Source organism: Rhinoderma darwinii, chromosome 1 (genome assembly GCF_050947455.1).
Source record: "Rhinoderma darwinii isolate aRhiDar2 chromosome 1, aRhiDar2.hap1, whole genome shotgun sequence".
NCBI lineage: Eukaryota > Metazoa > Chordata > Amphibia > Anura > Rhinodermatidae > Rhinoderma > Rhinoderma darwinii.
Window position 1 is genome coordinate 5,932,713 of NC_134687.1, and position 18,057 is coordinate 5,950,769.

General features: G+C 44.4%; 1 protein-coding gene across 1 annotated transcript in view; it reads left to right on the top strand.

Annotated features, from left to right (window-relative positions):
- The first annotated feature begins 3,842 nt into the window (after positions 1-3,842).
- Positions 3,843-18,057, top strand: part of LOC142665295 (vomeronasal type-2 receptor 26-like) — a 68,726-nt gene continuing 54,511 nt past the window's right edge. Inside the window, exon 1 of the mRNA XM_075844947.1 lies at positions 3,843-3,916. Coding sequence (XP_075701062.1) covers positions 3,843-3,916 — 74 coding nt within the window. The remainder of the gene's footprint in view (positions 3,917-18,057) is intronic.

Sequence of the window (18,057 nt, forward strand, 5' to 3'; positions counted from 1 at the left end):
AGTCCTCCCATTACTGTTTCCCTAATGTATTTTTTTATATGAATCAGCGTTTTGTTTGTTGCTCGTGCACCCTAACTGTCACCACTTGTTGGGCTGTGTTGTTGACTGGGATTACTATTACGACATGTGCTTGACAGGGGTTGCTCTTTTTCGTTCCATTTCTTTAAGATGCTCAGCTCTTTTATGGAGTTAGCGGTAGAATATGAGACTAGCCCCTTAGCTGTGTTGCACTACTTAGATTACTTTTTATTTGTAGGTCTGCCGACTAGTTGTCACTTCTTGCTGGATTTCCCTTTTTACTGATACTGCATGTTCTGTTAAGTTTGGGCGATGTTGGGGCTTCATTGTTGTACCCAGGAGTGGCCTTCTGTCTGGCCTAAGAGCAGGCTTTGCAGAAACTTGAGATCCTTTTTTTATAAAACAGCAATGAAAATAAAAATGCCCAAATAATGTCAAATAATCACATTTCTGATACTGAAAGTGAAAAATGTAAAGGCAAGTTAAAGTGTATGTCACCTACTGTCCCACAAAAAATGAAATAAAAAGTGATCAAAACGTTGCACGTACACCAAAATGGTATTATTAAAAACTACAGCTTATTCCGCAAAAAATAAGCCCTCATACCACTTAATAGATGGAGAAAATTCTAGCTGGGGTGGCGGAGTGTTTAAACTAGGGCTGAGGAGGGAGGCCAATGTAGGAAATAAAGGGGTAGTTAGGTTAGAGAGGGGTCAGACTATATTGGTGGGGGGAGAAACAGACGGTGGGGAGAGGACTAGGCAACAAGATAAGGAGATCCTTTTGTTACAAAACAGCAGTGAAAATAAAAAGGCCCAAATGTCAAATAATCACATTTCTGGTAGTGAAAGTGAAACATTTAAAGGCAAGTTAAAGTGTATGTTCACAAATCCCAGAAGTCTAGCAAGCAAAATAGGGGAGCTGGAGGCCTTGGTACTGGAAGAAAATATAGATATAGTGGGTGTTGCTGAAGCATGGTCGGACTCTTCACACGACTGTGCTGTAAATCGACAGGGTTTTACACTTTTTCGGAAAGACAGGACAAATAGGAAAGGTGGTGGTGTATGTCTGTATGTGAGAAGTGATATGAAGGCAGTGGTGTATGTCTGTATGTGAGAAGTGATATAAAGGCGGTGGTGTCTGTATGTGAAAAGTGATATGAAGGCGGTGGTGTATGTCTGCATGTGAGAAGTGATATGAAGGTGGTGTCTGCATGTGAGAAGTGATATGAAGGCGGTGGTGTATGTTTGTATGTGAGAAGTGATATGAAGGCGAGTGTGAAAGAGACATTAGAGTGTGAAGATTGTGAGGAGGTTGAAACCTTGTGGGTGGAAATAGAAAGGGAGGTAAACACTGAAAAAATTACTTTTGATGTAATCTATAGACCCCCCAATATAACTGAGGAGATGGAAGGTCAGCTATATAAACAGATGGAGCTGGCTGCACAGGCGGGTACTGTGGTGATAATGGGAGATTTTAATTACCGGGATATTAATTGGCGTCATGGTTGGGCTTCAACTGTAAAGGGGAGACATTTCCTCAACCTGTTGCAGGAAAATTTTATGGGCCAGTTTGTGGAAGACCCGACTAGAGGTGAAGCTCTCTCTGTTGGATCTGGTCATTTCTAATAATGCAGAACTAGTTTGTAATGTCAATGTTCGTGAAAACCTCGGTAACAGTGGTCACGATATAGTTACATTTTACCCATACTGTAAAAAACAAACACAGGCTGGGAGAGCAAAAACACTTAATTTTAAGAAGGCCAATTTCTCGAGGATGAGGACTGCAATTCAGGATATAGACTGGGAAGAACTAATGTCAAATAATGGTACAAATGATAAATGGGAGATTTTCAAATCTACTTTGGGTAATTATAGTGCAAAATGTATTCCTATAGGTAACAAGTATAAATGACTAAAATTAAACCCCACATGGCTTACACCTTCTGTAAAAATGGCAATACATGACAAAAAAAGGGCATTTGAAAAATACAAATCTGAGGGTACAGCTGTAGCCTTTGTAAAATATAAAGAGCTTAATAAAATCTGTAAAAGTATATAAATGCAAAAAAGCCAAGGTCTGAACAAGTAGGACCCCTAGATAGTGGTAATGGGGAGTTGGTCACAGGGGATCAAGAGAAGGCAGAGTTACTAAATGGGTTCTTCAGCTCTGTATATACAACAGAAAAAAGAGCAGCTGATGTAGCCGGAGCCAGTGCTGTTAATATATCAGTTGATATACTGAATTGGATGAATGTAGATATGGTGCAAGCTAAATTAAACAAAATAAATGTACATAAGGCCCCGGGACGAGATGGATTGCACCCTAGAGTTCTTAAAGAGCTTAGTTCAGTTATTTCTGTCCCCCTCTTCATAATATTTAGAGATTCTCTAGTGACTGGTATAGTGTCAAGGGATTAGCGCAGGGCAAATGTAGTGCCTATTTTCAAAAAGGGCTCTAGGTCTTCCCCGGGTAATTATAGACCAGTAAGCTTAACATCCATTGTGGGGAAAATATTTGAGGGGCTACTGAGGGACTATATAAAGGATTATGTGACAAAAAATAGTATTAGAAGTGACAGCCAGCACGGTGTTACTGAGGACAGAAGCTGTCAAACCAACCTGATTTGTTTTTATGAAGAGGTGAGCAGAAGCCTAGACAGAAGGGGCCTCTGTGGATATAGTATGTTTGGACTTTGAAAAGGCATTTGACGCTGTCCCTCATAGACGTCTAATGGGTAAATTAAGGACTATAGGTTTAGAAAATATTGTTTGTAATTGGATTAAGAATTGGCTCAAGGACCATATCCAGAGAGTTGTGGTCAATGATTCCTACTCTGAATGGTAGTACTGAGTGCTGGGACCACTATTATTCAACTTATTTATTAATGATATAGAGGATGGGATTAATAGCACTATTTCTATACTTGCAGATGACACCAAGCTATGTTGTAATGTTCAGTCTATGGAAGATGTTTGTGAATTGCAAGCGGATTTAAACAAACTGAGTGTTTGGGTGTCCACTTGGCAAATGAGGTTTAATGTAGATAAATGTAAAGTTATGTGTAGCGTCCATGGCCATCGGATTTACTCCCCTCCCGACGCCCGCAGCCATGGATCCGTGAGCGCTGGTCCGCATCTAGTTCCTAGGAGAAGCCAGCGCTCAATTCCGCTCCGGTCCGCTGTGTCCCATAGGGTGTGCGCGCACGCTTGTGCCCACTCTTAAAGGCCCAGTGCACACACCTGTAAAACAATCATCATTATCAACCACATGATTTCCTGGTCTATAAGAAGGCCCCAGCCCTTCTGATCCTTGCCTGAGCTTTGTTAGTATTTCCAAGTCTGTCTTGCAAATGGTCCCTTAGTGTTTCCCGTTCCAGTTGTTACCCGTACACTATTACCTGTTCCTGTATCCCGTGCTGTCTTCCTGTTCCTGTGCCTACTAGTTGGAGTTGTGTCTACTACACCTGCTGTTGCCTTGCCATGTCCTGTGTCATCTGCCTCGTCCAGAGGGATTCGTTACATCTGGCGCAACCTGCAGCACATGCTGTTATCTGCCACGTCCTGTGTCATGTGCCACGTCCAGAGGGATAGCCTCGTCTGGCGCAAACTGCGGCACCTGCTGTCATCCGCCACGTCTGGCGTTACCTGCTGCACCCACCTCCATCCATGCCAGAGATGCGGCCGTTGTCTGGACTATCCAGGTACCCTTGTGCGGGACTTTGTATTTCTGGTGTTCCTGTTGTTTGGCCAGCTGCCTCCCTGGTACGGCGGTGCGGCCTAGTGGGTCCACATACCCACAAACTGTTACAGTATGCTCAGGCCATGGACCTCACTGGTCAACCTGTGACCTTGACGACACACGCTATGCTGGCCGAGATGGAGAATCTCCAGTCATGGTAAGACCAACTCCTCCTGTCGGTGAACGCCATTGCTCATCGGTTGCTTGCTCCAACCACGGTCATCACCGTACCCATTCCTGCTGTTCCTCCTGCTACACTTCCTGCCTGTAACAGTGCCGACCCCCTATGCTTCTTGCCGCTATCTCCACGCTATGATGGAGATCAGAGGTCTTGCAGGGGATTTTTGAATCAGTGCCTGATCCACTTCAGACTTCATGCCAGGCCCTTCTCTTTGGATGACGTCAGGATCGCCTTCATCATCTCTCTCCTTACTGGCAAAGCCCTGGCATGGGCTAATCCTCTGTGGGAACATCAGGGACCAGAGATCCGTGACTTGCAGTGCTTCTTACGGACCTGCCACTCGATCTTTGAGGAACCTGGGAGAGTTTCTTCGGCTGGTGCATCCTTGCTGACCCTATACCAGGGAGACCTCTAAATGGGCGAGTATGCCATTCAGTTCCGTATCCTGGCTGCTGAGTTAACCTGGAACAACGATGCTTTGGTGGCCACATTCTGGCAGGGACTGTCTTCGGGGATTAGGGACGAGCTGGCTGCTCGCGATCTACCATCTACCCTGGACGATCCTATCCCACTCGCCAACCGGGTTGACATGAGGATCCGGGAGCGTTCCCAAGAGGTTATCTGGGAGAGAGAACTTCCTAGGCTGGATTCTACTTTCCAGCAATCCTTACTATCCTCCTCAGTCGTCCCACCAGAGAATCCTATGTAGAGTAACTATGTCAAATTGTCTATCCAGGAGAAACAACGCAGACACACTTCTGGACTTTGCCTGTATTTTGGCCTCAGAGGCCATATTGTGCGTCTGTGTCCCCAGAGGCCTCATTGCCTAGGATTGGTTGGAGGTGGAACGGTACCTAATAAAGCATTCTGTTCCAAGCTGACTATTCCTGTGACCCTAGTATCCGGCGAGAGGACACATCGGGTTTCTGCCTATCTTGACTCTGGTTTGGCGGCAAACTTCATCCAAAAGAAGCTGGTGGATCATCTTCAGTTGCCCACAGTTACCCTGGACACATCTTTGGCTGTTGCCTCAGTAAATGGATCCCACGTTTCTAAAACGAAGCCATTGAGGCACCAGGTTGGAGTCCATTCTGAACTGATTTATTTCCTTGTTTTGCCGAAGGCCATCAATCCTGTTCTGCTGGGCATGCCTTGGCTTCGTCTACATGCCCCAGTCCTGGACTGGAATTCTAGAGAGGTTCTCCAATGGGGCTCCAAGTGCCATGGTCGTTGTCTATTGCAGATCCATCCTGTCCAGCCTCCCCAGCCACAGTCATTGGCGGGACTGCCCCCCCCCCAGTTTGCTCAGTTTGCAGATGTTTTCCCCAAAAGGAAGGCTGAGATGCTGCCTCCACATAGGACTTATGACTGCCCCATTGAACTGGTTCCTAATGCCTCTCTCCCCCGTGGCTGAGTATATCCTCTCTCCTTGCCAGAGTCTCTATCCATGTCAGCCTATATCAAGGAGAATTTGGAGAGGGGTTTCATACGAAAGTCTTCCTCCCCGGCCTGGGCTGGATTCTTCTTCGTTAAAAAGAAAGACGGATTTCTTCGACCCTGTAAATACTACCGTGGTCTCAACCAGATCACGGTCAAGAAAAAATACCCGTTGCCACTTATATCCGAGCTGTTTGATCGCATATGAGGAGCCAAAAATGTTTCTAAGCTAGACCTGCAGGAGTCTTATAACCTAATCCGGATTCGCCTGGGTGGCGAATGGAAGACGGCATGTAACACCTGGGACGGGCAATACAAATACCTTCGGACTGTGTAACGCTCCCGCAGTGTTTCAGGAGTTAGTGAAAGATATCTTCCGAGATCTCCTCTATATGTGTGTTGTAGTTTATCTCGATGATATTTTGATTTTCTCCCCAGATCCGACGACTCATCGGAGGCATGTCCGTCAAGTTCTACTACGATTAAGGGAGAATCGTTTATACACCAAGCTGGAGAAGTGCGTCTTTGAGAGGAGTTCTCTGCCCTTCCTGGGCTACATTATCTCAGATCAAGGTCTCAAGATGGATCCTGAGAAAGTGAGAGCTGTCCTGGAATTGCGTTCTCAAGGCCTAAGGGCCTTACAGCGGTTCCTGGGATTTGCCAATTTCTACCGGCAGTTTATTCTAAACTTCTCATCTCTGACAGCTCCCATCTCTACCCTTACCAAGAAGGGTGTGAACGCCAAGGTGTGGACTCCAGAGGCACAGTCTGCATTTATTAGCCTCAAGAAAGCCTTCACTTCAGCTTCGATCCTCCATCATCCTGACGTATCTCGGCAGTTCTCATTGGAGGTGGACGCTTCCTCTGTTGGTGCAGGTGCACTGCAGTTTCAGAGGAGCTCAAAAGAAAAGGCAGTAGTATGTGGCTACTACTCAAGACTTTTTTATTCTGCTGAGCGCAATTACTCTATTGGAGATCGGGAGTAGAGATGAGCGAACCGGGACAACCGAACCCGGTTTCGGTCCGAACTTCCGGAAAAGTTCGGTTCGCAGCGAATCCGAACTTCACCGGGTTCGGCCGAACCCGTTTTGACCGAACCCGGTCAAAAACATTATACAAATCGGCAGCCACTTGTCTCTATCAATCACTGATAGAGAAAAGAGGCTGCTGATTTAAAATAAAATAAAAAGCATTTCATACGTACCCGGTCGTTGTCTTGCGGACGAGTCCCTCTTCTTCCTCCAGTCCGACCTTTTCTGACGCGGCAGCCTGTGATTGGCTGCAGAGGCCTCTGCAGCCTGTGATTGGCTGCAGAGGCCGCGGCAGCCTGTGATTGGCTGCAGCGCTCACATGGGCTGCATCGTCATCAAGGGATGTCGAGAGGGACGCGTCACCAAGGCAACGGCCAGGAGACCGGACTGGAGGAAGCAGGGAGTTCCCGGTAAGTATGAACGTCTTTTTTGTTACAGGTGCTGTGATCGGTAGTCACTGTCCAGGGTACTGAAACAGTTACTGCCGATCAGTTAACTCTTTCAGCACCCTGAACAGTGACTATTTAGTGTATGTGCACACACACTAATTACGTCCGTAATTGACGGACGTATTTCGGCCGCAAGTACCGGACCGAACACAGTGCAGTGAGCCGGGCTCCTAGCATCATACTTATGTACGATGCTAGGAGTCCCTGCCTCTCTGCAGGACAACTGTCCCGTACTGTAATCATGTTTTCAGCACGGGGCAGCAGTTCCACGGAGAGGCAGGGACTCCTAGCATCGTACATAAGTATGATGCTAGGAGCCCGACTCCCTGCAGTGTGTTCGGTCCGGTACTTGCGGCCGAAATACGTCCGTCAGTTACGGACGTAATTAGTGTGTGTGCACATACCCTTACTGACGTCGAGTAGCAACGCTGCCGTAATGACGGGTGCACACATGTAGCCACCCGTCATTACGGGGCCTCATGCACACGACCATAAAAACACCTGTTATCACGGGTCGTAATTACGACCCGAAATAGCGGGCCCATAGACTTCTGTTAGCCACGGGTACCTTCCCGTTTTCTCACGGGAAGGTGCCCGTGCCGTTAAAAAGATAGAACATGTTCTATTTTTTTATTTTACGGGCCGTGCTCGTAATTACGACTCGTAACTACGAGCACAGCCGGCTGGCCACGGGCAGCCGGCCGCTTTTGCGAACCGTGCTGTCATTATAATTATAGCAGCACGGCCCGTAAAATAGAAAAATAGAACATGTTCTATCTTTTTAACGGCACGGGCACCTTCCCGTGAGAAAACGGGAAGGTACCCATGGCTAACAGAAGTGGAGGAGATGTAACAGACTGAGCTACATAATGGTAAGAACAGAGTTCACAGCAGCACAGAGTATTTCAGGAGAGGAGCTTGCAGATTCAGTGCTGCTGTGAACTCTGCTCTTACCATTACGTAGCTCAGTCTGTTACCTCTCCTCCACTCCTGTCCTCAATAACACCTTCACATGATTGGCAAGTCACCACCCCGCACAAGATCTGCACGCTCATCTCCTGAAATACTCTGTGCTGCTGTGAACTCTGCTCTTACCATTACGTGGTGACTTGCCAATCATGTGAAGGTGTTCTGGAGGACAGGAGTGGAGGAGAGGTAACAGACTGAGAGCTACGTAATGGTAAGAGCAGAGTTCACAGCAGCACTGAATCTGCATGCTCATCTCCTGAAATACTCTGTGCTGCCTTAAACTCTATGGACAGGTCAGGATCCTGTTTCTTTTAAATGCTGCACTGTAGCGCAGCCTTATATAGTGGATCGAGCGGGTTCCCCAGCAGCATTTAAAAGAAACCGTGTATGTGTATGTGTGTGTTTGTGTATATATGTGTGTTTGGGTATGTGACTTTGTCTGTTTTTGTTTTTATATGTATGTTTGTGTATATGTGTGTGTGTGTATATATGGGTGTGTTTGTGTATATGCGTTTGTGTATATGTTTGTGTATATATGGGTGTGTTTGTGTATATGTTTGTGTGTAGATGTTTGTGTGTGTTTTTGTATGTGTGTGTTTGTGTATATGGGTGTGTGTTTGTGTGTATATATGGGTGTGTTTGTGTATATGTGTTTGTGTATATGTGTGTTTGGGTTGTGTGTTTTTGTTTGTATATGTGTTTGTGTATATGTGTTCGTGTATGTGTGTGTATAACTGTGTGTGTGTGTGTGTTTGGATATGTGTTTTTGTTTGTATATGTGTGAGTTCGTGTATATGTGTGTGTTTGTCTGTTTATGTGTGTGTGTGTGTGTGTGTGTGTGTGTGTGTGTTTATATCTTGTTGTGTTTGTGTATATATGTGTGTGTCTGTGTATGGTTGTTTGTTTGTGTGTGCGTGTATATATGTGTGTAGGTGAGTAGAAGTATTGTTATTGTTCACATTGATAACTGTTTTTTTATGTTGTTGCAGATTTTGATGTACCGATTGGACTACATCTTCGATTCGTTGGACTACTGCGTAGATCTACGTTTTTTCAAATTTTAATAAAATGGTTAATGAGGGTTTTGTTGGGGATTTCTTATTTCAATAAAAAAGAATTGTCTTTGTGGTTTTTTTTAAACTTTATTAGTGCCTAGATAATGGCAGTTGGCTGATTGACAGCGTCCATTATTAAGGCGGTACTTAGTGTTAGCCGGTGCAGAGGCTAGCACTAACCACCCATTATTACCCCGGTACCCACCACCACCAGGGGTGCCGGGAAGAGCTTGGTACGATCCAGTACCCAACCATCTGTTGTGATGGTCGGGTACTGGGGCGGCCGCAGGCTGGTATTATGAGGCTGGGAAGGGCCAAAATCAGTGGACCTTCCCACCCTTGTAATGCTAGGCTGCTGCTGCTGTGTTGTATCGGGCTGGTTATAAAAATGGGGGGGACCCCCACGTCGTTTTTTTTTTTGAATTTAACAAATTTAGCAATAGACGGGTCCCCCACATTTTTAATAACCAGCCATATACAAGGCCGCAGCAGTCTGGCATTACATGGGTGGGAAGGGCCACTGGTTTTGTCCATTCCCAGGCTAATAACACTGTGTTGTATGTGGCTGGTTATGATAAATTGGGTGGAACCCCATGTCTTTTAAAAAAAATAAATTAAATAAATAATTAAAAAAAATGACGTGGGGTCCCCCCACTTTTATAACCAGCCAGATACAACACAGCAGCAGCAGCCTAGCATTACAAGGGTGGGAAGGTCCACTGTTTTTGGCCCTTCCCAGCCTCATAATACCAGCCTGCGGCCACCCCAGAGCCCGACCATCACAACAGATGGTCGGGTACTGGATCGTACCTGGCTCTTCCCGGCACCCCTGGTGGTGGTGGGTACCGGGGTAATAATGGTGGTTAGTGTTAGCCTCTGCACCGGCTAGCACTAAGCCTCGCCTTAGTAATGGATGTTGTCACTCAGACAGCGGCCATTACTAAAGTGGTAGTAATAAAATTTGAAAAGAAAAAGACAAAGATATAGATAAAATATTTTATTGAAATAAAGCACCCCCAACACAACCCTCATTAACCATTTTATTGTAGAAAAAAAAACGTCATCTAAGTAGTCCTCGAAACCGACGTAGTCCAAACACCAAACCTGTGAAAAAAAAAATGAAATAAAACATGTCGTAGGCTTAGATTCAGTTTAATGTGTGATACTGACTTTTATACCATGTATAGAAGCCTGCCGCGAAGTTGACTTAGATACAGGGCGCCAGCAGACAGTATCATACATGGCCATACATACATATATACAAACATACATACAAGCATGCACATATATACATGCAAATATACATACATGCAAACATACACACATATATACATGCAAACTATCATACATACATGCATACACACACACACATGAAAACATACATACATACAAACAAACATGCAAAGATACATACATACATATATACAAGCATGCACAAATATACATGCAAACATAAATACATGCAAACATAATTACATACATGCACATATATACATACATACATACATACATACATGACAACATACATACAAACATACATGACAACATACATACATGCAAACATACATACATACATGCAAACATACATACACACATGCAAACATATACATGCAAATATACATACAAACATGCACATGTATACATACATGCAAACATACATGCACATATATACATACTTACATGACAACATACATACATGCAAATATATACATGCAAATATACATACATACACACATGCACATATATACATACATGCCAACATACATGCACATATATACATACATGACAACATACATACATACATACATACATACATACATGACAACATACATATATATATATACACACATGCAAATATACATACAAACATGCATACATACATACATGCAAACATACATACATTCATGCAAACATACATACATACAAATATACATACACACATGCACATATATACATACATACATGACAACGTACATACATGACAACATACATGCAAAAATACATACATGCAAAAATACATACATGCAAACATACATACATGCAAACATACATACATACATACATGCAAATATATACATGCAAATATACATACAAACATGCACATATATACATACATGCCAACATTCATGCACAGATATACATACATGACAACATACATACATACATACATGCCAAAAAAAATAATAATACGTTCATACTTACTTTCCTCCTGTCCGGCCTCCAGCGATGACGTTTCATCCATGTCGCCGCTGCAGCCTGTGATTGGCTGCAGAGGCGGTCACGTGGGATGAAGCGTCATCCTGGCGTGCGTGACCGCCACTACAGCCTGTGATTGGCTGCAGCGGCGAAAGGGATGAAACGTCATCGCTGGAGGCCGGACAGGAGGAAAGTAAGTACGAACGTATAATTTTTACTTTTTTATTACATTTATTAAAATTGTATTTTCCGCGCGCCGAGCATGTACTGTGAAGGTTGCTGAAAGAGTTAGTGCAGCCCATTAACTCTATCAGCACCCGAGACAATAGCATGCTCGGCGCACGTAAGTGACAGGTTCGGTCAGAACTAGTTCGGTCCGAACCGAACTTTTTTGTGAAATTCGGCGAACTAGCCGAACCGAACTTTTGATAAGTTCGCTCATCTCTAATCGGGAGTTACTGGACATCAAATTTGCTCTGGAGGAGTGGAGACATCTTCTGGAGGGTGCTGCTCACCCCATCCTGATCTACACCGAGCACAAGAAACTTACCTACCTTCAGTCCGCTCAACGACTAAATCCCCGTCAAGCCAGGTGGTTGCTGTTCTTCACCCGTTTCCAATTTGTGCTCCACTACCGTCCCGCTAACAAAAATGTGAGGGTCGATGCCCTGTCCAGATCGTTTGAAATGGAAGACACGGGGGAGTCCCTTCAGACTATCATAGACTCCTGCATTGTCACTGCAAATCCTCTGCAGGTTAGAGACATCCCTCCGGGGAGGACTTCTATTCAGTTGGCAGACAGGAGAAGAATTCTCAGCTGGGGACACAGTTATAAACTAGCTGGGCATGCTGGTGTCCATAAAACCTGAGACCTGATTGCTTGTCACTTCTGGTGGCCCACGCTACCTAAAGATGTTCTGGACTTTGTCTTTTCTTGCACGGTGTGTGCTTCTAACAAAGTTGCTCACTCCATGCCTGCCGGCCTGCTTCAACCTCTGCCTGTACCAAATGCCCCCTGGCAGCACATTGCGATGGACTTTGTCACAGACCTTCCCCCCTCAGCAGGATGCAACATTGTCTGGGTGGTGGTGGACCGGTTCTCTAAGATGGCACATTTTATCTCGCTGACAGGCCTACCTTCTGCTCCTTGACTAGCGAGTCTATTCATTCAACACATCTTTTGCTTGAATGGCTTGCCTCTTCACATTGTGTCCGACCGGGGGGTTCAGTTTACCTCAAAGTTCTGGAGAGCCCTCTGTAAACTCCTGAATGTGAGATTGGACTTTTCCTCAGTTTATCACCCCCAGTCCAATGGGCAAGTCGAGAGGATCAACCAGATCATGGAAAACTATCTCCGCCACTTCATCTCTTCACAGCATGATAACTGGGTACAGCTTCATCCATGGGCCGAGTTCTCGTACAACAACCGCACAAGTGAGTCCACCACTTCCACTCCATTTCACATTGTGTACAGTTAACATGCTAGAGTCCCTCTTCCAGTGTCGAAAAACATCTCAGATACCCGCTGCTGACTCTGCATTTGGGGACTTTCTGCAAATATGGCAACAGACCCGGTCCTCTATTTTGCTGGCAGTCGATCGCATGAAGCGAAGAGCAGATACGAAGAGAAGAGAGCCACCTCAGTATCTTACGGGTACCAAAGTCTGGCTATCCTCTCGGAACATTCGTTTGAAGGTGCCTTCATACATGTTTGCTCCCAGGTTCCTTGGTCCTTTCGAGATTCTGCATCAAATAAACCCTGTCTCCTATAAGCTGTGGCTGCCTCCTACCCTCAGAATCCCCAAATCCTTTCAAGTGTTCCTCCTGAAACCTGTGGTCCTGAACGACTACAGCAAGACTTCTAGTTCCACAGTCGCTCCCAGTGGTTCTTCTGATGTGTTCGAGGTGAGGAAGATCCTGGACTGCAAGAGGGTAGAAGGAAGGACTTTCTATTTGGTGGACTGGAGAGGGCTTGGTCCTAAGGAGAGGTCCTGGAAGCTGGAAGAGGACCTCAGTGCTCCTGCTCTCATTAAGAGATTCCTCTCTCATTCTGGCCCCAAGAAGATGGGGCGTAAGAGGGGGGATTACTCACCTCCCGACACCCGCAGCCATGCATCCGTGTGCGCAGGTCCCCATCTCCTTCCTAGGAGATGCCAGCGCTCACTTCCGCTCCGGTCTGCTGTGTCCCTTAGGGTGCGCGCGCACGCTCGTGCCTGCTCTTAAAGGGCCAGCACTCGCACATGTAAAACAATCATCATTATCAACCACATGATTTCCTGCTCTATAAGAAGTCCCCAGCCCTTCTGATCCTTGCCTGAGTGTTGTTAGTATTCCCAAGTCTGTCTTAAAAATGGTCCCTTAGTGTTTCCGGTTCCAGTTGTTACCCGTGCCCTGTTACCTGTTCCTGTATTCCTTGCTGTGTTCTTGTTCCTGTGCCTACTAGTTAGAGCCATTTATATTACACTTGTGGTTGCCCTGCCACGTCCTGTGTCATCTGCTTCGTTCAGAGGGATTCGCCACGTCTGGCGCAACCTGCGGCACCTGCTGTCATCTGCCACATCCTGTGTCATCTGCCACGCCTAGATGGATTCGCCACGTCTGGCTTTACCTGCTTTACCTCCATCCGTGAAAGAGCTGCGGCCATTGTCTGGACAATCCAGGTACCCTTGTGCGGGACTTTGTATTTCTGGTGTTCCTGTTGTTTAGCCAGCTGCCTCCCTGCTACGGCGGTGCGACCTAGTGGGTCCACATACCCACAAACAGTGACATTATGCACCTGGGTACAAACAACCGGCATGCATCATATGTCCTAGGAGGAGCTACACGGGGGGAGTCACTTGTTGAGAAGGATCTGGGTGTACTTGGAAATTATAAACTATATAACAGCATGCAATGTCAATCAGCTGCTTCAAAGGCCAGCAAGATATTGTCGTGTATTAAAAGAGGCATGGACTCGCGGGACAGGGATATAATATCACCACTTTACAAAGCATTATTGAGGCCTCATCTAGAATATGCAGTTCAGTTCTGGGCTCCAGTTCATAGAAAAGATGCCCTGGAGTTAGAGAAAATACAAAGAAGAGCAACAAAGCTAATAAGGGGCATGGAGAATCTAAGTTATGAGGAAAGATTAAAAGAACTAAACCTATTTAGCCTTGAAAAAAGACGACTAAGGGGGGACATGATTAACTTATATAAATATATTATTGTCACATACAAAAAATATGGTGAAATCCTGTTCAATGTAAAACCCCCTCAAAAAACAAGGGGGCGCTCCCTCCGTCTGGAGAAAAAAAGATTCATCCTGCAGAGACGAAAAGCCTTCTATACTGTGAGAACTGTGTATCTATGGAGTAGTGTAACGCAGGAACCGTCACAGCAGAGACAGTAGATGCTGCAAAAAAGGCTTAGATAATTTCCTAGAACAAAAATTTTTTTTTTACTTCCCTTATCCCATCTCTTGGTTAAACTTGATGGACATGTGTCTTTTTTCAACTGTACAAACTATGTAACTATGTAACTGGAGCTTTTCCCCATAGTGGTGGGGATGATATCTGCGAATTAACGGGGTTGTTTCTGGTCAGATAACATTAGTGTGGTTTACTGTGTTAACTGTTTATCTTCTTCCTCTCTTCCAGTCCTGAGTTTGCACCGGCATTTAGTGTTCCGCTATTTGGAGTATAACATTTGGTTTAAGCATGGTTGAACACAGACAGCTGAGGACCCCTTGAACAGTACATGGGCCCCTTGCACTCCAATATCTCATCATAGATCACCCCCTTATGCCTTATGTCTCTAACAATCCATCAGTAATGATTAGCCATAGAATTCATTTGCTCAGGCATTTACATGCAATCTTATAGACAGAGGAAATCTGCTTTATGGTGACAGTAGGCCCTCTTACCCCTGTGCAGCTGCACAGGTTGCACCAATGGTACGTCCGATTGCCGTTTTAAATCTCGCCCTGATGCCTTGTCTCGATTCGAGAAGTTTGGGCTTTCAGTAGGCTGATGTGCATTGGAGAGGTATCTGCTACCTGCAGTGGTCTGCCAGAGATCATTTGCATAAGTAGGGACATACTGTCTAATGATTGTGTACTATGGCAAGTAGCGAATCCCCATAGGTCCATTATAGGCGGCCTTCTGGGGCCCAAGGCACACGGGGGGCAGCAGATTTCAATCCAATGGAGCATCTATAGTGATAATATCACTCACAGATGATGGTGGAATATCTAGGAGGGAAGACATTTCCGGGACTGACTTGTTACAATGGTGGTGTCCTATTACAAGACCATGCTGGAATTCAGTGATCTCTTTAAAACGACCCGTTCTATCACTTACACAGTGTACAGTCACTTACATTTTACTCTGCCCTAATAGAGGCATGCATTGATGGAGTCTGGGTAGCGGGCAGCATGGGAACGGGGGCACCAGGAGAATCAGAGGCACCGTCTGTGCATAGATAAAGTTCTCCTTAGTGTAAAGAATGCTCCACATGCAGATCCCAAAACAAGAGGCAGAAACATTACATGTCACAACTGCACAGTCTCTCATTGGCTGATTTGCTGTGATATATGCTGAAGTCCATAGTTGTGGCTCACGTATCCGATGATAACTGCAAGAAAAACTCTATCTGTACACAAATCATTATACACAGGCTGCCTCTGCCAAGTCAAACCACCCTCCCCGAGTTGGACTCTTAGGCAAATGTTTAACCGCAGTAGTGCTGCCCCCTATTTTCTGTCGCCCTTCGCACGTTCCCCGCATATACCTGGCAGATACAAACTTATAGGATTAACTATTGAATAAAGGATCAGCAGGTAGAATATTGCAGGATGAATGTGTTTTGCTTCTTGAGCTCCCCGGAGCTTATTACTTTTTCAGTTTAATAAAAAAAGAAAACTAAGAATAAAACGTGTTAGTGAACATGTACTTGTCGGAATCCTGAATTATCCTGGTGACGTTACTCTGCCCCTGGAGCTCTAAGCTGGAGATAGACAATTTACTGTATATAAAGTGCGGCCAGTCATTGCTTTATCACACAGGGACTCCGGAGAGCTGAGGATCTGCAGAGCTGTCACTGACAACATACAATGGAATAATCCTGTGTCCATGGAGCGGTCTCTAGTAGATAGAGCAGTTTATATCTTTACAGTTATATTCTGGCTTATTATCTTGTGTGCACCAACCTGTGGATATAGAAGACATGGTTCATCATCCTTATCATTATTATCCTCATCATCATCACAATGTTACCTTGAATTTATTGATTCAAAACTTGGATATGAATTTTATAGGAAAGGAGACGTCATTATTGGAGGGCTCTTCTCTGTATTTTGGATAATGAATTCAAGACCCACTTTTAAAAAACATGAAGAAAGGATTAGACGATCATTGTAAGTTGTACAGTTTAACTAATTTTCTTCCTTCTTATTTTATTCCCTGCCACTCATAAAGCGCGATACATTCCGCATTTCACAAAGATTGTCACCGCTCACATCCCTGTCCCCAATGGGGCTCACAATCGAATTTCTTGATCTTAGACACACACACACACAGATGTAGCCATCTTTATCTTGACTTTCAACCCATCAAATACACAGTGTCAAGCAACTTTATCTTGACTTTTTCAATGTTTTTTTTTGTGTGATATCACGCTGCAGCAAGTTATCAGAGTCAAGATAAACGTGGCTACATCTGTACGCACTTGGGAAAATTTACTAAACAATATGTGTAGAAAGAAAGCAGAGTATCTGGAGGAAACCCTCACAAACAGAGAGAACATAAAACTTCATGAAGATGTTGCCCATGGTTCTGATTTAAAGGGCTGCAGGGCAAGAGTGCCAACCACAGAGCCACCTTTCTCCCCTTTGCTGTATGAAATTCCGTCCTACATTTAAAGCATTGTGGGAGATTTATTAATATTGTCCTAAACTTAAACAGAATAAAACTAAACCAGAGAGGTAGAAAATGTGCCAAATCTATCACAGTGGTGAACGTTGTTTGATACATTTGGTGCATCTTGCAGGGCACGGTAGACACGCTTCTCTTTCTTAAGTCACCTCATGACTGTAGTACTTACAGAAATATTTTGTGTGCACACCATTTATAATTTTTGGACACTTTACGAATCCTCTTAGCCACAACGACTTTTCTAGATCATTTTTAAAACTGTCTGGTGAGGCACAAAAAGTATCTAAAACGCATAATAAATTTGGAAACCAGCATGTATTTCACTTTTTTGGGCACAATTTGAGCCGGAATTCTGGCACATTTGGCATAGTAAATCGTTCCCATTGTCTAGACAATTACTAGAAGTAGCAAAATTAAATTGCACACAAAAAAAGACAATTTATTTTGTAAAGGAAAATTGCACCATAAAGTAAAAGTTATCTGCTTGATAATACACAGAACTGTATTCACTTCACTCATATAAAGTCATGACCAAAATTTCCTACTTATATTGTAATAATTCCACTTATCAGGGAGCCAAGTTTCCAGTAAAAAAATTATAATGATTGTCGAAGGGAAGCCCAACTGCTTCATGCGCTCTGTGCTCTCCACCTCCATCCTGTCCCGTGCCTCAAATATATTTCTTTCTAACCTTAGTCTTGTGCTATTCTGACATGTCTGTGTATATGTGATCTGTAAAACTTTCCATCACATGTAGATAAGAAAATACGTATTATATGTGGGCAGCCTCTTCGACAAGATGAGTATGAGGCCGTACACAAGTGTGAGTGAAATGGACGGCTTTGTCAATAGGTCTTTATTACACAATATGTAGGAATTTTCGGTAGTTAATATACACAAAAGAAATTAAAATCCCAGCGTGGGATTGAAATGTCGCACTGTGTAAGATGAAATAAACAAGACTGGATATTTAACTTATCCTGGGAGTGCTGCAAGAATGTATTGTTACAAAAGAAATGATATATCTGTGGTCTGTCCAGCGTGTCATTTGTACCTTATGGTAAAATA